Source organism: Callorhinchus milii, unplaced genomic scaffold, assembly GCF_018977255.1.
Source record: "Callorhinchus milii isolate IMCB2004 unplaced genomic scaffold, IMCB_Cmil_1.0 Scaffold6, whole genome shotgun sequence".
NCBI classification, from domain to species: Eukaryota; Metazoa; Chordata; class Chondrichthyes; order Chimaeriformes; family Callorhinchidae; genus Callorhinchus; species Callorhinchus milii.
Genome location: NW_024704747.1, coordinates 18,199,057 through 18,226,495, shown reverse-complemented (window position 1 = coordinate 18,226,495; position 27,439 = coordinate 18,199,057). Strand labels below are relative to the sequence as shown.

The 27,439-nt window shown below is 40.0% G+C and overlaps 3 protein-coding genes across 4 annotated transcripts; 1 reads left to right on the top strand and 2 right to left on the bottom strand.

Annotated features, from left to right (window-relative positions):
- Positions 1-1,557: 1,557 nt before the first annotated feature.
- hspe1 (heat shock 10 protein 1) lies at positions 1,558-3,846 on the bottom strand. The gene is given in 4 exon segments (NM_001292260.1): positions 1,558-1,762; positions 1,864-1,953; positions 2,503-2,667; positions 3,698-3,846. Coding segments are annotated over 4 exon segments (309 nt in total). The 5' UTR covers positions 3,701-3,846; the 3' UTR covers positions 1,558-1,711.
- A 957-nt stretch (positions 3,847-4,803) lies between these two features.
- hspd1 (heat shock 60 protein 1) lies at positions 4,804-15,089 on the top strand. 2 transcript variants are annotated; one of them, XM_007900060.2, is made up of 12 exons: positions 4,804-4,877; positions 5,849-6,042; positions 6,523-6,775; positions 9,048-9,130; positions 9,786-9,881; positions 10,127-10,220; positions 10,942-11,110; positions 11,438-11,537; positions 12,294-12,539; positions 12,836-13,010; positions 13,761-13,939; positions 14,414-15,089. In XM_007900060.2, exons 2-12 carry the CDS (start codon positions 5,869-5,871, stop codon positions 14,564-14,566), a joined length of 1,722 nt encoding a protein of 573 aa, XP_007898251.1. In that variant the 5' UTR covers positions 4,804-4,877; positions 5,849-5,868; the 3' UTR covers positions 14,567-15,089. The 2 variants fall into 2 exon arrangements, with proteins under 2 accessions (XP_007898251.1, XP_007898252.1); XM_007900061.2 differs by having other exon boundaries at positions 4,812-4,877; positions 5,852-6,042.
- Positions 15,090-15,809: 720 nt separating this feature from the next.
- coq10b (coenzyme Q10B) lies at positions 15,810-26,672 on the bottom strand. The gene is made up of 5 exons (XM_007900062.2): positions 26,479-26,672; positions 21,030-21,176; positions 20,748-20,940; positions 20,266-20,367; positions 15,810-17,253 (listed from the first exon to the last, which is right to left on the bottom strand). The coding sequence occupies exons 1-5, from the start codon at positions 26,574-26,576 to the stop codon at positions 17,086-17,088; spliced, it is 708 nt and encodes a 235-aa protein (XP_007898253.1). The 5' UTR covers positions 26,577-26,672; the 3' UTR covers positions 15,810-17,085.
- Positions 26,673-27,439: the final 767 nt, after the last annotated feature.

The following is a 27,439-nucleotide window of genomic DNA, read 5'->3' as shown; positions in this document are numbered from 1 at the left end:
TCATAGTAATGTATATTTAACAAGGTTTACCAGGGCAAGTGTTGGGACAAACTTCCTTAATCCACATGCTTCTGTATACCTAGCAGTAAGTAGGAACTTGGTTGTTAAGATGATTGGCAGATCACTTTTCCGGGGATAATAATCCTTAAAAAAAATTTGGTCACTCAATCCATGACTTTTTATGGAAAACTGATGTGCACAATTGGCTGCCATATTTCACCCACAAATATACAGTCAATTCATTTTACAGTAATTATATGATTAGTATGCATGAAATCTACTCTAAAGCTATATTCCTTGCATTTGATACCTCACCTTCCGTCGAGATGTCTCAAAGCACTACAGATATACTGTAAACTGGATTCACTGTATTTTGTGGGTGAAAGGCTACATTTTGTAAGGTTATTATTGTGCTTTCACTTACTATAAATAGGTATAATACAAAATCCCAGTATTTATTCAAGCTCCTGGCTTTTAAAAAATATTTTATAGATATTATTCATAGGTAGGGTCACTGTTTTACCTTGACAATATCAAATATTCCATTTGTGTTTCATGGATCCTAAAATTTATCCTGGTATTTGGGGAAATGACACAAGTTTTACCAATTCTTAAGCAGTTTTAGTTAGTCTAATATTATTGTTGTACTTTTGTTGTTTTGTCTCTCAGACAAAAATCCTTAGAATTTATTGATCCTCTCTGTGAAGCATTAATTTACAAGATTGTTAGCTTAAAAGGAAATAACATGTGACAGGGATGAAATGCCTCTACCATGGAAGCCTGGTTTTAGTACTTATCAAGGCATATGGATGGTCAAGGATGCTGTTAAAAGAACACACTAAACAATTCCTCTTTCAAACATTCAATGAAAGACTGTGTTGAAGTCTTTGGGAGTTTTCTTCATGCCCAATCATGGTGTAGGTGACCTGCTCATTGAAGTCAAATGTTTGACTGGTAGCTCTGCCCAGATCACTCAGTGGTAGAATCACCAATAAGTTGTGTTTCAAGTCAGGCATGTAGTTAGTCATCGTTTTGCTCAGGAGTTCATTTGTATGCAACATAGACATAGAAATTTCCCGATCGAGATTGCAGTTTCCTGGAGGGTTCACATCCTGCTTATCAAATTCAGGAGCTATGACTTGGAAACCCCAGTGCGCATTAAAGTACTTCTAGAATTTAACACACTAAAACTGCAAAGCTTGCCATTGAAAGCACCGTCTGGCAAGATTCCCACTGCTTATCTAACTGAGGACCCATTAGGGCCTTGCAGAGTGGGAAAAATCCCTGCCCCCAGTCTGTCCATCCAAATTGTGCCGACAACCTTCGCTGGTTAACTTAGAATATTGCAGACTCGAGGGGCTCTGGAACTAGATTACGAAGACCAGCAAAGAGGACTGACACAGTTTGCATTTTGATGGGTTTTATTAGAACTTCCATTACCACAAATTAAATTCACTTGGAAACCTTCATTGTACATTATTATGTATGCATTCATACATTTTATAGCCACTTTTGTAACTAAGTAATGTAAAAATAAGAAAAATATTTTCATTGGGACATGGAAACAGGATGTTTATTTTGAGATTGATTTTATTGTACCAAAGCAAAGCTCCAAAAATGGGACAAATTAGTATTTACAGATTTAAACAATATGAAAGACATCTGCACTCTGGAATGGTCAGTCTCATGAACTGATTGCAGCAATCAATGTTTATTCTATATATTTTCCAAGAATATCTCCATCTCTAAACAAGTAGTATTCCTAAACAAGAAAGAGGGAAAAAAAAATTAGCATGAAACCAAAATACATCAGGTTGGTTATTTCAGTCAATGTTTTGGTTTGAAAATGTGAGCTGTACCAACCTTCTCTTCCAAGATGACTTTAGTGCCTCCATATTCTGGCAGTAGAACTTTTTCACCAACTGTTACCATCATTGGCTGGATGTCACCATTCTGGAAAAAATAAGCAAGTCAAGCAAAGGAATATTTTAAATTTAGAAAATAATGTAACTTCCCAAACCCTAACATTGCAATTTTGTGGAACGTTATACAAAACCAACAAAGTATGTTTTCCACATTGAGATTTACTATACCTTCATAACAAAAAAACTCTCCCTCCCCCCATCCGTGCTACTCTTTTTGAATGTACTGACTTATGCTGAGGTACAGTTCCACAGTCACCGACTGCCCACTACTTAAGCAGTACATGTAAACTTTTTGTAGCTTTCCATCTGTAACATGTCTATTCCCCAATAAAAGGAAAAAAGACAGCAAGTTACTTTCAAGAGTTTTTTTCAGGAAAAGGACAGTATTTTGCAAACAAACTCGCTGAATTTTCTTTATATTTGTTTTAATGTTGCAGAAAAACACATATTGTCTTCTTAGGTTAGAAAGCATAAGCAGGATGCACCAGATGGGAATTTGTCAATTTATTAAATTCACAAGCATTAATGTACAATGGTACTTTTGGTGGAGGAGATTTCACTGTGCAATCAAACTGACCTTTGATCTGCCGCCAGGTCCAGTTGCTACAATGGTTGCTTGAACGACTTTTCCTTGGGACTTTTCGGGTAGCATGATTCCACCTTTTGACACCAGTTCTGCTGCATATCTTTCCACCAAAACCCGATCAAAGAGAGGCAGAAACTTCTTGAATGCCTTTCCTGCCTATGGAAATTAGGAAAGATTCATGGCATTCAGCATATGCTGAAAGGCTTCAAACACAGACTCGAGGATCAACTGAACAACCATTTCATTTAACACAGTGGTAAAAATGATCAAATCTGAGTTTTTAAAAACATAATCTTGGCCAATACAAGTAGTATAAGGGGCGGATGGGGTGGGAAGGCCTGTAAAGGCTTAGTGTCACATTTGTGATCACCTTCAACTGGTATCATTCTTAGCAACTGTCCACTTAATTTCCCGAGAGAGAGATCCTTGAAATGTAGGCATTGGACCATTGTTAGAAATAAGTGCAACTTTGGAAACGTTTAAATCGGTTTGCAATACGTACACGTTTCAAAATCCCAACACGGGAACATTACTAGTTACTAGTCTGAAAATCCTCAACACCACCTCGGGCTCGTGTGAAGCCATGTAGATTGTTGCGTGTGTCATTTTGTATATTTAAAAAAAGAAAACGATTCATGAGGGAGGTTAGCATTGCTCTGCATTTTGGGCTGACCTTGCAGACTCGGTGCCTCGGAACAAGGTCATTATCCTAATAACAGCAGCAAATTCCACTGCAACAGAACATCGAGTGATACAACGTAGCACATCTATCGTTCGTTGTGTCCCACTTCCTTCCCCGCAGCGATTGCTCGGTTTCAAAGTGGCATTTTGTCCCCAAAAAAAAAGAGACGCGAAAACGTGGGCGAGAACCACGTTGTCCCATTCATTTCTAACCGGGACCTCAATGACGTGCTGGAATGGCTGCTCCCTCCCCCCTCCCCACACCCACCCCTTCCCCCACCCCACCCCCCAAAAAAAGGACAGGAAAACCTGGGCATAAAGTCAAGTAACCCCCCCCCCACCCCACCCCGTCCTGATTGAACAGCAATTCCTTTTTAAACGTTCCTCAAACCTCCAACACCGACCACCGCATTGGTTGCATTGTGCACCAAATGTGTCTCTCTGGAGTGGGGGGGAAAGAGCTGAGGATAAAAGCACAAAAAACCAGTGCATTGCCGTAACTCACCATTTTCTTCTCTCGGCGACTGTTCGGGGGCTTTTTTTTTGGTTATATATTATATATATATAATATAAAAAAAGAAATGGTTCCTATATAAAACTGCAGGAGAGAGAGAGAGAGAGACGCCTCTGCCCGAGCACAGCCTTTGTTGCAGCGCTGAGTGGAGCGGCCGCGACCACGTGAGCGTCCGGGGCAATGCCGTCGGCCACGTGACCTGCGACGTCACGCTCACGCGGCGTCACGTTTCTCGAACTCTCTTCTCCGTCCCGTCCTCCCCGCGCGCGGGGGGGGTGGGGAGGAGGAGGAGGGGGAACACGTGGCCACGTCTGGGCGGGTTTCGCGTCCAAATCGGGCGTTTTTTGTCGGATTGCGCGCGTGAAAGAAACGGCTTTGGGCGGGTTCTTGTTCTTTTTTAATTTGAACCCGCAAAACGTGTGTAATCCCTCTCCTCTCCTTTGAAGATATTTTCTGAACACATTTCCCACCCTCCAAAGCACTTACCCGAATTAAATCAGCTCACTCCGCTGCCTATAGTAGGAGGCGACGCGTGATTATGATTGGGGCTACTTTTGGGGTTGACTTTGGGCTCTTAATTGTCGGCCCCGCGCGCCTCTCCTCTCGTCACCTCACCTCCCGCTCTCCCTCGCAAACGGTTCGATCAAAGCACCGAACCGACCTCTTGTTTTATTATCATTACTACTACCATTATAATAATAATACGTACAAATATATCATTTCAATCGACCGCCCCGCGAGGTGACCTTTAACCTCGCCTGCGCAGATTCCCTCATGGAAGCTTCTGGAAAAGGAGGCGAAGGCGGGGGGGGGGGTAGGGAACCCCTGAACGAGCATAGCAGCATTTATTTTTTCGCTGGTGGAAAGAGATTAGTGAGAGGGATTGCATCTTTTTTTTTTCTTTTCGAGGGGGCGGGGGCGAGACAGCTGGTGATTTTGCAACGGGAAGCGGGTGGGTTGGGGGAGGGAGGGAAAGTGTTTTGTTTTAGCCGGTAAGCGAGGGGCGGGTGTGAGTTATGCCGGTTGAGGGGCGGGTGTGCAGGGCCCGGCTGCGGACCCACGTGTTGAGGGGGGGCGCACGCGCTCAGGTCGTCACCGGCAGCAGAAGCACCAGCGCAGCCGCAAGACTCCCAGCGCCGTCTCCCGCCTTCCTTCTCCGCCAGCAGTAAAAGTAAGCTCGGCCGCCATTCCTTTTTTTTTGTGTGTGTGTGGGGAAATAATTTAAACCTGGGGAGGAGGGAGGGAGTTGTTAATTTTTTTTCCCCCCTCTCCCTTTTCTTTCGCACGTTTCCCTCGAACTTGTTAGCAGCGCTGCCCTTACTCCTGGGCTACTGTTCCTTGGGGTTTGAGGAGGGGGGGGATTCGTATTTAGTAATAATATTAATAATAATAATAATACTTGCACTAATACAGCGCCCGGTCCACGTCTCTCTCCCGAGACATCTCAGAGCGCTTCTTCATTCGCACTGCAAACTGAACCGACCGCTTCACGGGTTCGTGGGCGAAATTTCGGTGGGTTTTTTTTTTAAAAAAAACAGCAAATGCAAGGATTCAAAATGTTTCCCCCCCCCAACAACAAAAAAGACGCACAAAAAATAACGGGATGAAGGGGGAGGTTTGGGGGTGGGGGGTGAGGGGGTGATGGGGACCGAACATGCGCTGAAAATGAATTCACGCGCCGCGAGTTACAATGGGGGGAAAAGAAGAGAAAAAGGAGGCGATGAATGAACAGCGAGAGTCAGGGCACCGCGCGGGCTCTGTCTGGGTGGGTGGGTGTCTGGGTCTGTACTCGCACTCACACTTGACATTTAGGATTGAAATGGCTTCCCCCCCCCCCCCACCGCGTTGGTGCTGCAAAAAGTCCGGCTTTTGATTGCATTCCCCCTCTCCCTTATTATTTCCATTCCTTCTCCTTTTTCTATTTTGCAAAGGGTGGGGTGTGGGGCTGCACGGCTCGGCTCGGTTTGACCTTGTGCCTTGTGTCCCCTCCTCCACATGTGAGGAGGAGTGAGAGTGAGGCCTTGTTGCAGCAGCGCTCTGTTCTCATCACCCTCCCTGACCCCAGACTATAAACAGTACAAATCAGCACCGATTTGCTTCCACATTTTCGGGTGTGTTTTTTTTTTGTTTCTCCCCACGCAGCAGGAAAAATCCCCACCAAAATGCTCCGTTTACCAAGCGTCCTGCGAAAAGTGAGGCCTGTGTGCAGGGCGCTCGCACCGCATCTCACCAGGAGCTACGCCAAGGAAGTCAAGTTTGGAGCCGAAGCCCGGGCTATGATGCTCAAAGGTGTCGATCTTCTGGCGGACGCTGTAGCTGTTACCATGGGACCAAAGGTGATATGACGGAGTCTGGTCTTGCGAGGTCTTTGCATACACACAACAGGACTTCAATCTGGAAATTAATGCCTGAGTTTTAAGTAAACTCCTTTCGCTCATGATATACATACTTTATAGTATATCCATCCTGCAAAGCACTTTGAAACGCCCCATTGACAAAAATAAGGTGCTTTATCAAATCCAAGAATTATTATTAACTACATAACCTTAAAAAAATCTTAATTTATATACCAAGGTTTCGGAATGCAAGGGATAAAGCATATGTTTAATGTTTTTTCCCTCATCCCTTTTTCCTGTAATTTTGCAACTGCAGTGATAATTAATAATTATAATCTTTGCATTTTAAATAGTGCTTTATTACATCTTTGAGGCCTTCACACTGTAAAGTAGATTGAGTATTTTGTGGGTGAAATGTCTGAATTAGTGAAATTCAGATTTTTTTCTTGCACTGATTTTTTTTTGTTTTCAAACATATAGGGGCGAACCGTCATTATTGAACAGAGTTGGGGAAGCCCTAAAGTGACGAAGGATGGCGTGACAGTCGCAAAAGCGATAGATTTCAAGGACAAATACCAAAATATTGGCGCTAAGCTTGTGCAGGATGTTGCCAATAACACAAATGAAGAGGCTGGTGATGGAACCACCACTGCAACAATTCTTGCCAGGGCCATTGCTAAAGAAGGGTTTGAAAAAATAAGCAAAGGAGCAAATCCAGTGGAGATCAGGCGAGGTTAGCCATCAATTTAATTGTCTTTGAAATGTTTGTTCCTAGTGTTTCCAATATTTTTGAGACGGGGTGCATCTGTATATCGCACCCAACTTTCCAGTGTAAAATTACATTGGTAATAAAATATTGCTCAGTGACTTAGCTGAAAAGTTAAAACTCTTGATAGTGGAGTTTTCATGTGGTTATATTTTTGTTTAGAATAATGGCTGTTATAACAACAAAATTTGTATAGCACCATTCACATTCCAAAGAGCTAGACAATCAGTCTTTTGGACCTGATAACATAACAGTATGTAGTGCTATGAAGCTTTGTGAGATTTATTTTCTGTCAAGAAGTCTAGTCAAGGATTGGAGTCCTTGACTAGACCTTGACTCCAAAATCATTTTTCAGCTCAGCAGTACTCATTTCGTGAGTTAAAAGGTTGTTGGTTCAAGCTCCATGTCTGGACTTTGAGTTCATCGCCTAGGCTGACAGTGTGGTGCTGGAAGAGCACTGCATTGTTGGAAACACCATCTTTTGGATTAGATTTTAAATCAAGGTTCCACACTACGTCCTTAACATATTTGAAGAGAGAAGAGAGTTTCTCCTGGTATCCAGGCTAATATTGTTCTAAATTTTTTTGTAAATAACAGCCATTCACTTTAGGCTACAAATTGGTTTTGCTTATGAATACTATCAAACATAGGTTTGCTTATGAATACTGTCACTACACTTTACAGAAAGCTCTGGGAAAGGCAGTGCAAATGTAAAGATTATTTATTATATTTGCTTTGTTTTGGTTTTTGTCAGTCTAGCAGTTCAACAGTTAACCTGGAGGCACAAGGTGACAATTGCACATGTAAATTCAAGTTTTCCTCTTGTTTCCCTCTTTGCTTTTCCCTATCATCCATCTTCAGTAAAGTTGATTATGGCATGACCAAATGGGCTTTTCACTCTGTTACTTTCAATGTAATCCCTTTTGTCATTTCTTCCCCCCCCCCACCCCATTTCATGTAGGACTTTTAATATGAGGAATCTTCACAGCTTTAATTAGTGCTATCTGTATTAAGCAAGATATAATAATATAATCCTTGCATTTGATATAGCGCTTTTCACGTCTTCTAGATGTCTCAAAACGCTTCACAGAATAGACTGTAAAGTGAATTGACTATATTTCTGGGCGAAACGCGGCAGCCAATTGCGCACAACAGTGTCCCACAAACAGTCGTGGATTGAAATGACCAATTTATTGTTTTTTTTTTGAGGGATTATTATCAGGCGTGCGGAGTATGGAAACTTGCCCAAAGTTTCGCCCTGCTGGGAATCGAACCCAGATGTTTCGGGGAGAAGGTGGGGTGGGAGAGGGAGGGAGGGCGGGGTGAGGGAGATAACACAATGAGATTGCATTTTTACAGTCTATTTATTATGTGTGTCAGTCTTAGGTTCTTCTATTCCCGTGGTGAGGTGTTTAGTGTGTTATGTTTTGCAAATATGGTAAAATTTGCAGGTAATAAGCTAATTCTTATAATTAGAATTACCCATTAATTTGATTGAGCAATATCCAATGATTGGGTATCGGTGATTTTCAGGTGTAGTAAAAAAATTGTGATACCATTACAATGTCTAATAAGTCTTAAAAGAAATGATATTTTGGTTTTTGTTTAGGTAACAGAGTAGATATCATGACTATATAATAAAGGTCACCCTCTTTGCTGCAGTTAAATAACATTTGTTGTTTGGATTATTGGAACTGACAATTTTAGTTACTACCTGGAGCAGCAGTTACCAGAACCAACTTTAATCTTGGATCCTGGTGGTTTGTGTTAACCGAGTGTTCAGTGTTAAGAATGAAAAAACCCACAATGACTACTGTTTGTTTTTGGAAAGTTACGAATATTGCAGTACAACCATTCCTGCCACTAGGCGGCGCTGTGCACAATTCTCTATAGCACCATCCGGTGCTGATAATGGAATACTACAACTTGTGTCACTGCAGCAGCAGGAACAGGGCACTGAAGGAATTCAAATCAGACGAGGACACAGGAAGATTATTGTACAGATCCCCAATTAAATCTGTGTGCCTATCCTTGTCCAAAATTATCCTCTCGTTTAATATGCATCCACAAATTTGTTTACAAAAAATCAGTAGCTGCAAACTTGAGAAACTATAGTGTGAATATATAGAAATGCTGCTTAATATCAAAATCTGGCAATTTCAGGTTTGGGTCCATGTATATTTTAACAGTTCTATATGCCACTAATAATATGTAACTATCTTTCTTAATTCCTTTATAGGTGTAATGCTATCTGTGGATGTTGTTATTGCTGAGCTGAAAAAATTATCTAAACCTGTTACAACACCAGAAGAAATTGCTCAGGTATTTCTTTTCTTGTAATCTTGTTTGTAACTTGAAATTGTTTTGCTATGTCATGATCAATAGATTCATAGAATGTTACGGGCACAGAAGGAGGCCATTCGGCCCATCGAGTGTTTTGTCTTGATTGCTTCAGCAGCTGGAAGTTTAATATTCATCTGGGGACTTTGACACTGCATGAAGGTAGCAGAAATACACTGTTGTGGTGTGATACTGTATTTTGGGGGATTTATGTCATTTGTCTTTTTTAAGATTGATTGTGGGTTCAGAGCAAACTGCTGCCAAAGGAATGAGAATGCAGTAACCCAGATCTGGGTCTATGGCAACGGAAGAGTTACCAACCTGTCTTGAAGTGTGTGTAAACAATAATACAAATTTGTATCATAACCTTAGAACATTGCTGGGAATTTCTTCTTCGCTCTCTCCCCCTCCACCACCGCTACTATTTGGATATATTGATTGGTTTGTTAAACTTTCTGTAAATATCCTCTGTTGTGGAATCCCAATTTATAATCTATAGTTAAATTTGAATGTTTGAATATGTTGCCTTTCTTGACATGCAATACATTTTATGGTCAGTGATAACTTTAGTACAGCGTATTTGTTTCTTTAACCTCAGGTTTTTATACCCGCTAACTGATAATTGTTTTCTTTTCAGGTGGCAACTATCTCAGCCAATGGAGATAAAGACATTGGTAACCTTATCTCTGATGCAATGAAGAAAGTTGGGCGCAATGGTGTCATCACAGTCAAGGTAAGTGCATTTGTTTAGAACTTCTAATAATCTCTAATCAGTACTAAATATTTCTGTACTTGAGGTAATTTATTTGGGCAGAGAATTTGGAATTGCAAAGTGAACTGTAACCTTATTACACGATGGTAGTTTCCTCTCTCGGGGAATCCAAGCAAGCATTTTTTTGAACAATGGTGACACTACACTATAAGAATCAAGGTATTGTGTGTGTTTTGATGGTTTCTTCTTACATTTGATATGAACAGGATGGCAAAACACTCCATGATGAGCTTGAACTCATTGAAGGATTGAAGTTTGATCGTGGTTACATCTCTCCTTACTTCATCAACACAAATAAAGGTACTTATGAGAGCTGTGCCTCTTAGTCTCTAGGCTATTGTATCACAAATATAAATTGGGAACCTCTGGAATAGAAGAAATAAAAAATACTCTGATTAAATGTTTTGCAACAAAAAACAGGAGAATATAATGCAGTGTGTTGAAAACTAGTTCATTTGTTTTTAATTAGAAGACACGTGAATCTAAAATTGGAATCAAATACAAATCCTCTATCCTGAAAGTGGAGTTTGTTCTGGGCTATTTACTGCCTCTTCCTAGTAAATCAGCCTTGTATTGGCCTTGTAAGCAAGGCCTATTTCTGTCCTTGCCTTTTATTTGTATGATTACCAGCTGGGAAGCTGGCTAGTGAAAAGCAGTTGGAGGGTGGGGGGCTTTCTTAATGTGTCTCTCTTCGACATAGCTCAGGGACAGGTAGCTCTAAATCTGCAACATTCATTTGGTTCAGTACTGCATCAGTTTATTTATGTACCAAATCATTGGGAGAACTTGAAACATATATTTAAAATATGGCATGCAAAAATCTTATTACTAAGCAGAGTGTTAAATATTGGAACGTGGTTTCTCCTCTTCCATTCCTTTTACCATTGGTGGCATGCGAGATCAAATATAAGTTGTAGTTAAGACTTGAGCTCAATCTCTGATTATTCCCAGTATTGTAAGTGGATTATTACTGTAAATGGCTAAAATTGGCTGTTTTAACTTGTACTTTTACTTCCAACAGGTCAGAAATGTGAATTCCAAGATGCATACTTACTGCTCAGTGAAAAGAAAATATCAAACGTGCAGTCTATTGTGCCAGCCTTGGAGATCGCCAATGCACATCGGAAACCTCTGGTGATTGTTGCTGAGGATGTTGATGGAGAGGCACTTAGCACTTTGGTTTTGAATAGGTCAGTCCAGTACTCATTCAACAATTATAAGAGAAGCCTTTGGACTGGTGGTTAAAAAGATCTTATTGGGTGATGTTTAATGTTTTAAGGGTTAAAGATTATAAAATCATTGCATGGGGAACTAGGTCCTTTGCACAATGTTGGTTGTGGGTTGCCATCCATGAATACCACTAGTAGGGCACCCAATTAAGTTTTCATACCATTGTATTTTCCCCCAAATAATCACACTTTTTGTTTTTGTCAGTTCATCTGGAGTAAAACTTCATATATTGGCATTATTAGGTGAACAGGCAGAAGAACAAAATTATCAATTCCTTTTAATTTTAGGTTAAAGGTTGGCTTGCAAGTTGTAGCTGTAAAAGCCCCTGGATTTGGTGACAACAGGAAGAACCAGCTGCTGGACATGGCTATTGCCACTGGAGGCACAGTGAGTAGAATGATTCTTCTAAGTAAATAATATAGACTTGTGCAAATGCAGTTGAGTGTTTCAACTCGATTGTGTATTCAGTTAACAATATTTGGGTTAACTTTTACAATTGGAGAGAAACTATTTGTTTGATAACAAAATTTAAAATATTTCTCCGCTTTTGGAGGACTCTAGCACTCTGCAGTAAATTGCCATCAGAGGTGTTATAGTTTCTTTTTAGGATCAATGTTCAAATGCAAGTATTAAATGCTGATTTTAAATAGACTTCATTTAATCATGTGTTGCTTGTATTGGTGTCTGTTTGATGCATCATAGGTTCATCTCATATTATGTCTTTAAAACGCTAGATATCAAAGGTGCAACATGGTGAGAATAAATAGATGAGTTTTATGTTAAATTTATTATAAGGGATTCCATTGTCTGTGTTTTTATTTTTAAATGGTTAGCATTACAAAAGGTACTTGTATTTAAATTGCAGAACCTTACTATTATTGTAACCCACGTCTTAATCATTATCTTATGCTCATGGGATTCAAACAATTAGAATGCTGGTACTGAAAGAAACTGGCACAAAAAAAAGCCGGGAATTCCAGTTCCCTGGACTGAATCTCCCTTCTCTCTCTCTTCCCCCTCCCCTGCTGCTACCATTAGTCTGGCTAGACAGGGTTTTAGTGTATATAAAATGGAATGGGGGTTTTAATGCAGGGATTTCAGTTTTGGTATAACTGAAACTAACCGTTGTGTGTCCTGTTGTAGGTATTCGGAGATGAGGCACTTAATGTGAAATTGGAAGATATCCAGGCCCATGATTTTGGTAAAGTAGGAGAAGTTGTAGTAACCAAGGATGACACCATGTTGTTGAAGGGCAAAGGTGAAAAGAGTGTCATTGAAAAGCGTATTCAGGAAATTGTGGATTTGCTAGAAATCACCAGTAGTGATTATGAAAAGGAAAAGCTGAACGAAAGGCTGGCCAAACTATCGGATGGAGTGGCAGTTTTGAAGGTAAGGAAATTTTAGACCACAAGTTAATATATTGCACAATATTGGGATAAAATGAGTCAGTGTTTTTCTTCCTTATTGTTCTCCAGTATATTGTATAACAGATTAACTACGTAGCTGTTCTTTGGTTCCATGAATATGTTTTGGCCTTACTGAATTAGTAATCTTTTTATATTTTTCCACAAGTCCACCTCTGCCTCGTGGGCCCAATTTGTTAACTGTACCTGAGACTTCTGCTCAAAGTGGTGACAGGACAATGAAGTCTTCATTTTGCGTTGTGTGTTTTATTTTGGATTTAGATCGGTGGCACAAGTGACGTGGAGGTCAATGAGAAAAAAGACAGAGTAACTGACGCGCTGAACGCTACACGTGCCGCTGTGGAGGAAGGTATTGTTCTTGGTGGGGGCTGTGCTCTGCTCCGCTGTATTCCAGCATTGGATGCTCTTAAACCTGTGAATGAAGACCAAAAAGTTGGTAAGGCTTCCAAACTATTTTTCTTTCATCTGTTTAGATTCAGAGAAAGTGGCAGCTCTGATGTATATTGTGGCAGGAGCTAAGGATGTCCCAAGCTGCTGTTCACTTTATTTAGTTGTCATTGCAATACCTTTTATTTTTGGCTGAATCTCAATACATTAACAGAGTTTGTAATGGCAGTATTTTGGATCCAGATTGGTGTGTGTAAAATGGCTCTGGAGTTGATGATTTATCATCATGTATATTTCTATAAATGAGTATGATTTTAAAACTCCAAACCTAAACGATTTTCAGAAGTCATTATACCCACTTATCTCAAACTTGTTTATTGACATTGTATGTCAACAAAAATTTGAAGTCCCAGGCCCTTCCTCATGAGAATATGTTAAACGTGTCTTTTGTATCAATGAAAAATGTGTTGATGTAAGCATGCCAAACGTCCCTAAGTACATTGTGTTCTCAACACTGCTTTTGATGGGCAGGTTGTTTTAACTCTTGCCTCCCTGCACTGTACCTGGCACCAAAATGTCCCACTTGAGCTTTGGGGAGTGTGTGTCTCTCCAGTCCCTCTGGAGTCAAGAGCACAGCACTCAGTGTGTGGCTGGAATACAACTCCTGGCACACATCTTTGTGCATTTATGTCAAAATCTGCTCAGAATCCTGTGATGTTGGCATAAATGGGTAGGATTGTATATAGATCATTCATGATGAAATCTGTTTTTCACCTCTGATCTTGCTTTCTTTGAACAGGAATTGAAATTGTTAAGAAAGCTCTAAAAATTCCTGCCATAACAATTGTCAAAAATGCTGGAGTTGAAGGATCCCTAATTGTGGAGAAAATCTTGCAGAGCCCACCAGATATTGGCTATGATGCAATGGCTGGGGAGTTTGTGAAGATGGTGGAAAAGGGAATTATTGATCCCACAAAGGTACATTCTTAATGGAGTTTTCCCAGATTGTTAAAGTCACCATTTGACAAAATCCTGCCAACTTTTTCTGTAGCTCCACTTTTACTTAAGTCGGTAGTTGTAACGTAAGAAAACCAACTGGATGTTGCATATGGTTAAATGGCTTCCTTTCCATCCAGCTTCACTGCTGGAAAATAAGATTTTACAGATGCAAAATTGCCTTGTTTGCTTTCAAAGTGACAGCCTGGCTCAGTGGAGATTGCACCAACATTTAGTTTAAAGGCTGTGACTGGACTCATGTAAGGACTCTGGATTTACATGATCCTGGTAGACAGTCCCCTCTGTACAAAGCTATTGACACAGCCAGCCTCAGGCAGAGCACTTTGCACAAATAAATATTTTCTTTGATAGTAGCCTCCAAAACTACAATTTTTTGAGAATGAGTATAACGATAATACACATTGAGATTAACCCAGTAAATATGTTAATTTGTAGGTGGTGAGGACCGCATTGATGGATGCAGCTGGAGTTGCCTCCCTCCTATCAACAGCAGAGGCTGTAGTTACAGAACTACCAAAGGATGAGAAGCCACAAGGAATGGGGGGTATGGGTGGTATGGGTGGCCCAGGTATGGGTGACATGTTTTAATTTCCCTGAAATATGCAGATTTTTGTATGAACTGAAATAACTGACGCAATGTATCTGTTAACATTGTCTGAATTGAACAGCTGCTTCCACAATGAAGACTACAAGATGACTATGAAAGGTTTTTTTTTGGAAAACAGCTCTCCATCATTGGGATACTTGTAATTAAGTTAATAGAGCTCAGTTGAACTGTTCCAGGTCTTGAACGAGTGACTTGTTTACTGCCCTCATTGTCAGTGCTGAGAAATTGTAATTTATTTTGTATTCTGAATAAAATCAACATTTGTACATTCCTTAAAATACTGGATGTGTGAAGCACATACTTAAATCATCATTAGTTTATTGTAACAGTAATCCACTACTGTACAGACATAATACTGTTTTTTTAAAAAGATGTGTAGGCAACAAGTTATACAAGGCAGGTTCTCTGTGCAAAACAAGACGGTGATGAGATCCGTACACCCATCCAGTACAGCAAAACAAGATATCATGTAACATTGCCTTAAATAAAAGCAGATGGCTATCATCCCTCTTTGTGATTTTATTTGTGGAGAAAATTTTACACTTTACCTGTTAAACCAAGATGGGAGTTGACATTTTGATGTGTTCTCAATCCACTTATAAAATGGAACCACTGGGGTGTGAAATGAGGACTGTCTTCAAAGGTGGGAACCCAATTGTTCCAATTAATATAGGAGCCATTAGCATTGTCCTGACATCTACCTTTCAGTTCAAGTGTAAATCTTTTGTAGAAAGATGGGGAAAAAACATGAGGCACCATTTAAAAAAATTAATTGATTTGTTGAAACCTTAAGTGCATGATGATTAGAATAATTTCACTAATTGGATTAAAGCAGTCATCTGCAGAATGGCCATTCATGGTTTGGGCAAATATTGTTTCTTTCTAACCAATGCAATGAGATCAGGATCACCTGTACCCTAGTGACATGAAAGTGATAAGATTTCTTTTGTCTCCCTGCGAAAGTCTAGAGTTTAAATTTTAACTGGATATCATCATTTGCTGTATTTGCTTAAAAATTATTAAGCAAACTGGTCTCGTACAACAGTAGACATTTGGGCTCTTTCAGGCTGCAATGATTGTTGCCTCTCAACAAGGACCCAAGGAAAACTCAACATTTGAGCATTAAGATTAGCACATAATTCAGTGTCTTATCACTGTAATTGTACTCAAACTATAAATACTAACATCTAAATATGGATGTGGTTTAAATGTACAAGACAGTACTTGAATTGCAGTCCTTATTTTTATTATCATTAGCTTTTCAATTGACACTGGTCAATTATTTTGCTGCAACAAGCAGGACATAAATCATGGCCAGCAGCAAGATCCATATAGAGCAGGTTCACAGCAGGAGGCAATGGACAATTGCAGAATATTCAGAATCAAAGAACAATCAACTTCCAACCCACAAGTTCAACTTGATACTTTACAGTTATGATCGATGAAGATTTTTCTTTCCTCCCCTTTGTGATGAGCCTCGATTGCACAAGTGCCAGAAGCCCTGTAGTACCTCACTCACATTTTCTCATCTTTGAGCCTAGACAGCAACATATACAGCAACAATTTTAGGCAGATTCCTTTGATACATCTGTCAAAAATTAAGACAAGCAAGGTTGCTAGATAGTGGAGGGGAGAGGAATTTTAACTGAATCTATTCCTGATCCTGACCCCTTAATGGAGGTCACCTTTGTTGGCTTTAATCATCAGCACAGCAAACTGGAGGAAGGAAGAGTTTACACCTATTTACAAACAAACGCTACCAGTTTTAGGGACTAAAAAACAGTCCAAGAAAAGGAATTAACTAAACAATGGATGTTTGGATTCACAATCCACTGCTGTAGAAATATGATCTACAACTATGCCAGTTCTGTTACTGTAAATCCTGAACTGTGTACAGTAGCACCAGAACTAAAAAGTTATATTACCATAAGTCAACAGATTAGTAATGGAGCCTTTAATTTAAAATGCTGTTACTTTGGTTGTAGGTATTGAAGGGTAGGACTAATATGAAAATAGTTCCAAAATCTACAGCAAAGTACATTGTATGAAAAATATCTGCAATCTCAAGACCACACATCACTAGACATCTCAGTATTAGTGTTTGATACTAACATCACATGCTCATTGCTCAAAATTGTCTTTTTCCCCAAACCTTGAACATAAATACAAGCTTGTTTGCTCATTTCTATCCTTGGACAGATTGAACCTCAGTAGCCAGTCCAGATTAACAATGCACCACAATAGGTGAAAATTGCACTTAGTTACACCTTAAATAATTTGCACTTTATGTACATATAGCCTTGCAATTGTATATAACATTTTTTGCCAAAGCTTTTCCTATAACATTTTTACAGCTACATAATACATATTGTAAAACCAAGTGATACATATAGGTAAAGATAATCACTCCCACACATGGAAGTTGAACTGCATCACACCAATAAATAAAACTATACAACATTAAGAAGGGGACCTACAACGGTTCCTTCCTATTTTTAATCTACGTCTGATGCACCTCATGAAGCATAAGTTCTCGTGGGATATTGGTTTCTGGACCGTACAACTTTCCTGCTCTTCTTTCAAACGCTGCCACCATCTGCTTCACAACTTCATCAAAAAACACTGTGGCAAGCTGAGAGTGCAGCAATGAACGGAATTCAAAGGAAATCTGCAGGTTAACAAAAAAAAATTACTTTCTAAACCAAGAATAGTAAAGAAGATAACTTATTAAGAATTACAAAATTGATTTCTAAACAAGAATAATCCACAGCTTGTGGAGGGAAGATTTGGGAATTCCAGCGAGCAGGCAGTTGGCAGAGAAAGATCCATTGGTGAATAAGGAGCAGGTATGGATGATCTGTGTCTTGCAGAAACTGCAGCAGGCAAGATATATGCTATAAACTTCTGTTGATCTGTGCAAGGAAAATACATATCTAACTTAAAATAACCTTACAATTGAGATATGCGATCCTTAGAGTTGCTTGAGCTCATATATCGACAAGGAACACCTTCATAGTTATGCTGGTGATATATATTTATTGGAGGTTTTACAGATCAGTCATAGGTAGTGCTGGTTAGAGGGTCACCTTAAGGTTGTTCGTCAAGTACATCAAGTCCAATTTATCTGCACCCCTGGAATTCCTGCGTGCCTAACTTACGTGGAAGGTAATGGAGAAGTTAGCGTATTTCTAAGGTGTGCCCCTTAAGGTTTAATGCGCCATAATATCTAGAAGAGTCAAATGTATTACTGACACTTGTATCAAACAGAACAGCTCCATAGCTTAGACCACGTCAAGATTGCACTTGATATCAGTACAGGTTTCTTCATTGACCTTATTGTATGCCTTCTGAATCAGCATTCAGAACATTTCAGACATTTGGAAGCTGTGGAACGCTGGGTCCCGAGGTTGTATTTGGAAGATATCCCATTTGGAGAAAAGTCAGATTTGCTTTTCAACTGCAACACGTGACATTTCCAGAATGGGTTTCTATTTCTGGAGTGCTGCAAATGCTATTCTAAAACTAACTCTCTTTCATCAAAGGATACTTATCACAAGGTGCTTCACTGGGTGAGGGAGAAAGCAATCCTGATTGAAATGGAACTTGAATTATCATTCCCCATTTCACAGATTACCTCTCTGTCTGCCTGTACTCATCAATGCTCATTTCTATTGTAGATTGTCTGCTGGTTTGGAAAGAGCCTTTTACTTCCATTGGCCTTATTCTGATTTCTCCAAGGAGCTAATTAATAGCCTATGAGTCATGTCATATGACACACAAGATTAGGTCCAGATTGAATAGTAGGATTCTGCATTCTGATGACAGGTGACTGAAGTTACCTCTGCAACCAGATATTAGTTGAAAAAAAATCCAGAAGACTTGGAAAATCCCTTTATAACAGCTTGAAGATTTCAGGCAAGTCACTTTTTTATGTTCCATGTAATTTTTTTAAAAAGNAAAATACAGGATATTTAGCATTCAACAATAGGGGGAAAGACAGGTTCTCGGGTAGGAACGTTTCTCTCCACCACACAGAGCATTGTATAGGTTGTATTGGAATGATCTACAAAAAAATATTTTTGTGCTAAAACTTTGGATTAATTGTGAAGATCTAAGATGTCTGGCTAGAGATTGTCTTGAAGACATGAAGACTAGTTTGGTTTATTAGAGACAATAGTAATAATAAAACTAGAATAGTAAAATAGTAAAACCAGAGGACATGGCCTCCGATTGAAGGGGAAATCAGAACGCAAACACTATTTCAGTGAGCGAATCGTGCACCTGTGGAACAGGCTCCCTATGAAACCGGTTGAAGCAGGAAGTGTTGATTCTTTCAAACGCAGATTAAATAGTTTCCTTTTAGGAAACATTATGGGATATATAGTACATGGGTATTTCGGGGCATATGTGCATAATATTGCCAGGAAGGAGAACTAGATGGACCTTGGTCTATTTGCTAACATATTCCTTATGTTCTTACAATCTTCTGATAATAATACAAGTTCCTAAATGTACCTGTACCATTGGAGAACATTATAAATAGCCTTTGGTGGAACATATTATTTATACTATTTGAATAAAAAAATGTGCAGAATAAATCACTTAAAATGCATTAATTCCTTCCAGGTTTCTGATTTTTCTTTGTCCAGACACATGCGAAAACCAATCCCATGCTTAAGAGTATCCAAACCAAGTTGAGATTTCCATGCATCCCACCTACACATGGAAATCCCAGAGATAGGCTGTTGGAATGGAATGTGTACTCTCTCCCTGGAGGGATTGTAGAACAAACTGGGTTCGTACTGCAGACAAATCAAAACAAACTTTTAATCTCGTGTATAGTTCAAGAGTTTGTCAAAAAAATAATAATCTTCGCATTTGATAGAGCCTTATCACGTCTTTGAGACGTCTCAAAGCGCTTCAATGTTACAGTGAAGTGAGTTGATTGTATATTTTGTGGGCAAAATGAAAGCATGTGATGAAATCCAAGTGTATAAGAAAGTGAACTGTACCAAAAGCTATGAGCACAGCTAAAATTGAGGCTGAATAGCTGGAAAAAAGTCATACAACATCTGGATGGTTATAATTTAATGCAGCCTCCAGAAAGGGTAAGAGCTACTGAACTTCATGCTGGCTGCTGCCAATTAAGAAAAAGAATTAACATGAATAATGCTTTGAGATGTCTCAACAATGTGATAAGGCGCAATATCAAATAAAATGCCACATCAAATGCAAGGATTATTATTACTATTATTTATTAGATAATGAAGCAAAGGGTGGGGGGAAAAAAACCTTTTTTTTTGAGTATTATGCACTGAAAATGCTGAGCTGAAAAGTAGGAACTATTCACTAATCGTGAAGCTGAAGCAACTGAGAGCTATTCCCACTGGCACCATAACAATCTGGGACTGTTTTTGACAAAACAATAAAAACTAATGTGCTGCAATTAACACATCATGGGAGTGGACTGGGATTATTTCTGCAAGAATAAAAACTGCCTGTCCTTTTTTTGCTGACAACTAGCTTTGCTAATGCATGTGGAGTACAAACAAATTAGATAGAATGACCACTTTGGCATTGAGCACATCCAGACCAGCTGTTCTAAATATCAATGGGACGAGGTTAGAGTTGATCTATCTGTATTAATCAGTTTCACATAGACAAGTTTCACAAGCCTTACCGAAAAGTCAACAGTGCAAGTTCTTGGGTATCCAGGAACTCCTGGGCTGAAACGCCAATTTGTCTCCAAGTGATTAAAAAGTCTCCCATCTGTGCAGGAGGCCTAAAAGGAATATTTTCATGAAGAGTGTTAACTTGGGGGGGGGAGGAAAGAAGCAACATTATTCAAAAGGTTTGTTTTACTAATGAGTACTTTTCTCATTTTAAAAAAAATATATGTATTTTATCCAATCCTCCAATTGGATAAAACTGGTTAACATGAATAAAATATTGTAATAAAAAATTACACATGTATATTATACAACAAATACTGCATTCTTTAACAGGGATTATCAGTATGTTTCAGTAAAATGATTAATTCCTCATGTGATTAAACTATACATTTAATATAAAAGCTCTTGCAAGATGTATATTACATTTGAATTGCATTTAAAAATCATAAGCTAGTCTTATTTCAGTGAAGTGTAATTATTGAAAGCTTACCTTTACTAAATGCGGCCGTACCAGAGTAACAACTGAGGTGTATTTTTCAACAATCGGTGGAAATCCTATTTCAAGTTGAGCTTTAGCATACCCTGAGCGTTTAGAGATAACGTCGGATTTTTTGCACCACGGCACAAAATGTTTGTAGTCAGCAACACCAGACACTACGGTATACATTTCCAGCATGGAATACCTAGAACGAAGAAATTAAATTCAATTTTACTATCAGCAAAACTAACACTGAAATTCTTAGATCAAACAGACAACATTAAAACTACAAACCCAATGACTCGTCTCTCTGAATATTCCTTCTTCTTATTTATGAATGGCCCTGCAAGGTTGAATAAGGTTCTTTGCTGGGTGAGGCAATTTCTTAGTATCTTGAGTGTGGGGGTTCTGTTCATTAGAATACCACAGGAAGGCAGATGCCTACAGTAACAGAGACAGAAAGTATTACAGATAGTTATAAATATACAGATTTTAATACAAGACCATATTGTACTTGTTGTGTTGCATGCAGAATAATAATTATGCTTAATTTGGGGAGAGCGCATAAAACATATATAGCACAAGTGCTCTTTTGGGTATCAATTACACCAGATGAAACCTCATTAATCAGGCTGACATATACATTACTCTGTGATTCCATTTTGAACCTTCAATTGACAATGACTCCACCACCAGTATTTTATAACATTATAAAGCAAGATCTTGTATACTTACTGGTGTTGCCAGTCAACTTGTTACCCAGCCTTATAATTGCAAACTTATACATCTTTTAAAAAAATCGCTTACATTTTAAAAAATTACTTTTAAGTATAATCTTTTGAATTACTTAACATTTCAAATATTAATCTACAGACATTTTGTGATGAAAGAGTAAAGTAGACTCCAGCTAATTCATGGCAGATGAATTTCAACGTGGAGAAATGCGAGTAATGCATTTTGGTAGAAAGATTGAGGGGAGGCAATATAGGCTGGTAATACAATCTTAAGGGGGGTGAAAGAACAGGGAGACCTGGGGGTTCAGGTAAATGAATCCTTGCAGGACAGGTAGATAAAGCTGTAAAAAGGGCATATGGGATACAAGGCTTTATAAATAGGGGCATAGAGTACAAGAGTCAGGAGATTATGATTAACCTGTATAAAACACTGGTTAGGCCTCAGTTAGAATACTGCGCCCAGTTCTGGGCACCACACTATAGGAAGGATGTTATTGCATTGGAAAGGGTGCAGAGGAGATTTCCAAGAACGGTACCAGGAATGAGGACCGTTGATTATGAGGAAAGGCTAGAGAGGCTGGGATTATTCTCATTGGAGCAGAGAAGGTTACGAGGAGACCTAATAGAGGTCTTCAAAATCGTGAGGGGATTTGATAGATTAGAAAGGGAAAAACTGTTTCCACTGGTGGATGTGTCGGTGCCTCGAGGTCACAGATTTAAAATAGTCTCTAAAAGAAGCAGAGGGGAGGTGAGAAGAAATATTTTCACACAGCGAGTTGTTCGAATCTGGAACTCATTGCCTGAAAGGGTGATCGAGGGCGATTCGATAACAACTTTTAAAAACGCGGTGGACGGGTATTTGAGGAGGACGGGTCTGCAAGGTTACGGGGAAAGAAAGGGCTGTGGAGTGGGATTGACATTACTTTGTTCTTTTCAAAGAGCCGGCATAGACTCATTGGGCCGAATGGCCTCTTTTTGTGCTGTACGATTCTGTGATTAATTCTAACGTTGTCATTCCCTTGTCAACAAAGTCTTTTACTGCATCACACTTCTGTGATGGAAGTAAAACTAAAATCTGACAAACCCTTAAATCTACAGACGTACGCTCTAAATCACAAGACACAAACTGCATTTAAGCAATCGAGAGGAAAGGAAGTGTTTAACTACAATAACATTAATTCAACTTGTCAATGCCAAATAAAACACTGGTGAAGGTTAAAGTAATCATTTTGGCCACTACTGACTGACCAAACGGTACATTGCTCAACATTCTCACAATGGAACACCAGATAAATCTTTCTCTGACGTCAATGGATTTTGATATTGAGACATATAGGTCAAATAAACCAAAGCTAATCTCTACTTCAATAGAAAGCTCACAATTATAGGACATGAAACAATTAAAATATTGTACAGTGCATCTGTCCTTTTCTTACATCTGTTAATGCAGTGTCAATGATATAGAGAATGTCTCTTTAGTGTGAGAGGAGAATTTAAGATTGCGATGCAATTATTTTTTTCTTCTCTTGTTAATGACTGACTAAAGTTTATCAATAGGAGCAAATTATTTGTCTCTGTGCAGAATCCTCCAGGGATTTCCAAAATCAGTGTACATTGAATATTTAAATAAGATGGTGTGCAATGGGTGGAAAAAAACAGATTTGATATCCAGGGACCTCTGCTGGAAAGTGCAAATGAGTGTCATCTTAGAACAGCGTTTTAAACCTGATGCAATCAAAAAGAAACTCAGTGTTGAGGATGATTCGTGTGGAGAGGGCAGAAATTTGGGTAATGGGAAATAATGCTGCTGATTTGTATTGCTAGCACAAATAGATAGGACTGACACCATGGAGGTATAGCAAATGTGGATGTGGAATTATGTCCACATTTTTCCAATTGATAAATTCCATCCTCAGATTTAGGATTATACTTTATTTAGCTTCATTCATTTTGTTATACAAATATAATTTTATTGTTGCTTTGAGTAGTTTGCTTTTCAACAGTATTAGGGTGTTGAATGTGGTTGAGTGAGGCAATTAAATGTACAGGTCACACCACATTACTCCTGCATTTAAAACTAGTATTACTAATCTGGCAGCACCACCATTAAAATCATTACCATAGTTTAATACGAAAACCAAGTAAAATTTACAAAGATTGACATGAAAGATCATACTGCACAGAAAGAAGGCCACTCGGCCTAACAAATCTTTACCAGTATTCATACTCCATATGAGTCTCCACTCATGCAGATGCAAGAACATAATTTTTTTTAATGTATGATTGCTTTAAAAAGTGCAGATTACTCTCTTAAAAAAGGGTTAATACACTTCACAGCAATTGCATAAAATATTTGATATAGATGTTATATGATGCTATAAATATGCAAGTTATTTATTTCTTATGTTAGATTTAGTAAATTCTTAATATAATTGCAAATATTGATAAATTACTATACTACATAACCAACCAGATACACTGTATCTTTAATGAATTTATAATCTCTATGCAGTGGCCTCCACTAATGACCAGAAATAGGACATTCCAACATATAGCAATAAATTCCCAATCATCAAATTCTATTCAGTTTTATTCATCACATGAGATGTTCACAGCTTCTCAACAGTTACATGGATTTGATTTTGGTCATAATTACCATTCTGAAGAGCTTAATCATGCAATGCAAAACCATGCAACCTCCAGTAAAATTACTGTAATTTATAACAATAGAGAACACAATTTAACAAGAATAAAGTATAAAAGATTGCAAAACAGAAACAGAAGTCACTGGGAACACTCAGCAGGTCAGGCAGCATCTATGGAGAAAGGAAAGTGAGTTAATGTTTCGGGTCCACGACCCTTCGTCAGAAGGTGGACCCGAAACTTTGACTCACTTTCTTTTCTCCATAGATGCTGCCTGACCTGTTGAGTGTTCCCAGCGACTTCTGTTTTTGTTTTCAGATTTCCAGCATCTGCAGTATTTTATGTTTTGTTTTTATAAAAGATTGCATCTTATCTTACATAAGGGAAAGTCTGATGACAAAATCAGCTGTTAATCCATTGAAGCAAGACGTGGTATTTCAAAAACTAGCAACAACAATCAAGCTAGGGTAAAGACAGTTTTTAATTAAAATTGGTTATAACTTAGCCTACATGTTAACTTCACTTTTAATATGATGCAGGAAGCCACTTCAGGCAAGAATAAGCCATAGTCAATCTCGCCAACTGAACAATCAAATAACGTTGTATCCAGATGAAAGCCACCAAATGTCTCATAAGTGGAAGTAAACAGGAAATCATCTAGTAAACTGAACTGGAGCTTTGAACTGTGTTTTTTTTCTATGTTATTCCAAGGACAGTCTTCACAAAATATTAAACTTCCCTAAGAAACTCAGTTTCAGGAAGATTACAGGCTTGTACTTTTCACCACTTACCTCTAGCTTTCATCCCTGGATGCAAGTCCTGTCTGTCACTGCAAGAACCTCTGAATAGTGCTATGAATGTGTGAACCGTAAATTAATGAATTGTTAAAATATGTACCTTGGCAGAAGAAACCCAAATCATTAACACAGTGCTTCTAGAATCACCTACTTTTCAAACTTTTAAAAACAATTGCTATGTGCCACTGTACAACACAAATCTTGGGCCGTTTTTGATGATGAAGAAATAAATATTCCCGATGATCTTTTCACTCTCACTTGTCACTAATTCTATTTTAATTTAATTGGTTATTACTTGTTCAGCAAGTTAAGTTCACTTTTAGCATAATGTAAGAAATGTATTAGTCCATCTCGCCTACTCAATCAACTTCTCTAAAGAATCCTTCCAAGCATCAGTTGCCTAACAAACCAAAATCCTTTTAATGTTCAACAACTTGTCCAGTTACGTCTTGGTTAAAAAGTGCCTTTTAGTGCATACCGAAACCAGATAGTCAGCAAACCACATTCCAAAACGTTTCACTCCAACTACAGTGTCTCAAAATCCAAGGCATTTTCCCTGCTGGCAGTATTTTCTAATAGCAATACTTGCATTTGATACAGTGCCTTATCGTACTGTTGAGACGTCTCAAAATGCTTCACAGGGTATACTGAAAGTGGACCGACTGTGTATTTTGTGGGCAAAACACGGCAACGAGTCCTACACAGCAACATCCCACAAGCTGTTATGGAGCGAGTGGACCAATATTATTTGGGGGAATGTTGGTCGGGACACCAGGATGGAGAACTTCCCGTCTCTTTTCGAACAGCGCAAGGGATCTTTAGCATCCACCTGAATAGGCAGGTGGGACCGCGGTTTCACATCTCACCCGAAGGAGACAGCGCCTCCGACCACCCAACACAGCACACCCCGGCGCTGCATCGGAGTGTCATCCTAAGACTATGCGATTCCAAGTCCCTTTCTTTTTTTTTGCCGTGAGAACCTGCAACCTTCCGGCTCCGCGGCGAGGGCGGTGCCAACCTGTGCCAGGCTGGCAGACCCTTCACACCGTCAAAACATAACAAGACAAACACGAGGACTTGCCTTCTCACTTGGCAATAAAACAGCAGAACTACTACTGCTGCTGCTGAGGATGATGATGATGATGAAGGACCCAATGCTCAGCCACAGGTTGCAGTCGGGGGGACGGTGAGTTGGTTTGAAAGGTGCGCGCGCAGACAGACCGAGGAGGAACCTGGTCTCAGCTCGGGAGGGGGGGGAGGGAGGCCGACCGGCCCGGCGGGAGGGCGGGAGGGCACAACCCACCCGGCCCGACCCGACCCGCCGCCAACTCTCTCCCTCTCTCCAACTCCCCTCGGCCTTTGTCCCGGGGCAGCAGCACTGCAAACAGCCGAACCCGAGCTCCGGGTGGACCCCGGCGGCTCCTTTTAAGTTTACAAGGTCGAGTGGAAATGGAGGAGGAGTTCCGTGCGAAGCCGGAGAGAGAGAGAGAGAGAGAGAGGGGGGGAGGGAGGGAGGGAGAGAGCCGCCGGGGGGGGGTGGGGGAGGGGACCGACTACTGACGGCCTTACCTGACGGTGTGTTGGCTGCTTCTCTCGCGGCAGATGTAGGCCGGGAAATCGAGCACCTGGGAAATGGCTCTTCTCAGAGGCCTCGCGGTTCTCGCCATTTCGCCCTTTTCGCCGAGGCCGATCCGCCCTGACGTCAAAAGCGACGATCGCACAAACTTCACTGCGGCTTCTTCCCTCCACCCCCCGCCCCCCCCCCGCGCTCCTCAGTCTGCGCGCTCAACCTAACCTGCTGGCTCTTCCGCCACGCTCCCCGCCTTCTGATTGGCCGGCGCCGTCCACGTGACGGCAGTGAGGGTGGGGAGGGAGAGGAGGTCCTCCTTCCAGCACCGTTACCCCAGGCAACCGCAGCACGTCAGTCTCCCCTTGACGTCACACTGTTCCCTCGCCCAGGTTATGTAAAGGTTGGTGTCACGAGTTGCGGCGGCGGCGGTGCCAGCGGCGGGGGGGAGGGAGGGCAGCTCCAGCCAGCACTGACTTATATGGGAACAACTCCTACAGAGAGAGAGAGAGAGACGGTCAGACAGAAAGAGAAAGAGAGAAAGAAACCCACACGGAGTGGTTTAAATTTGTCCCACGAATTAAGGGGATTAAATAATTCACAAGTGTCACTGAGGCCTTCTGACCCGCCCAACCGTCAGTCACGAGCCCGCGCTCTCTCTCTCTCTCACACACACACCCCATCCTCCCTCACCCCTTTTTGCACACACGGCGCAACATTTTTTTCCCACCCCCCCAGACTTATTCCCTTTTTTATATACTCGCAAACAATTTATAAAAATCATTGAGTTGGAATGCAAATGTCACTCAGGTCAGTTCTAACCGCCATCCCCCCCCCCCCCCCACACAAAAAAAGAGAATTTTTTTTTTTTGACACGTGTATTGCAAATCTCATTTCCCATTATTGCATTTGATTGACCTGACAAGTTTTAACTCACAAGTTTGATAATGGTTTAAAAAAATA

What these genes read in the sequence shown, in the direction of transcription:
- coq10b (XM_007900062.2), bottom strand. Translation starts at nt 26,576, where the DNA reads ATGGCGAGAACCGCGAGGCCTCTGAGAAGAGCCATTTCCCAGGTGCTC. An exon ending in AGCAGCCAACACACCGTCAG is followed by an intron (nt 21,177 to 26,478) that starts GTAAGGCCGTCA and finishes CTGTTACTGTAG; the next exon opens with GCATCTGCCTTCCTGTGGTA. An exon ending in TCAGAGAGACGAGTCATTGG is followed by an intron (nt 20,941 to 21,029) that starts GTTTGTAGTTTT and finishes TCTTCGTTCTAG; the next exon opens with GTATTCCATGCTGGAAATGT.
- hspd1 (XM_007900060.2), top strand. Translation starts at nt 5,869, where the DNA reads ATGCTCCGTTTACCAAGCGTCCTGCGAAAAGTGAGGCCTGTGTGCAGG. An exon ending in CTGTTACCATGGGACCAAAG is followed by an intron (nt 6,043 to 6,522) that starts GTGATATGACGG and finishes TCAAACATATAG; the next exon opens with GGGCGAACCGTCATTATTGA. An exon ending in CTATTGCCACTGGAGGCACA is followed by an intron (nt 11,538 to 12,293) that starts GTGAGTAGAATG and finishes GTCCTGTTGTAG; the next exon opens with GTATTCGGAGATGAGGCACT.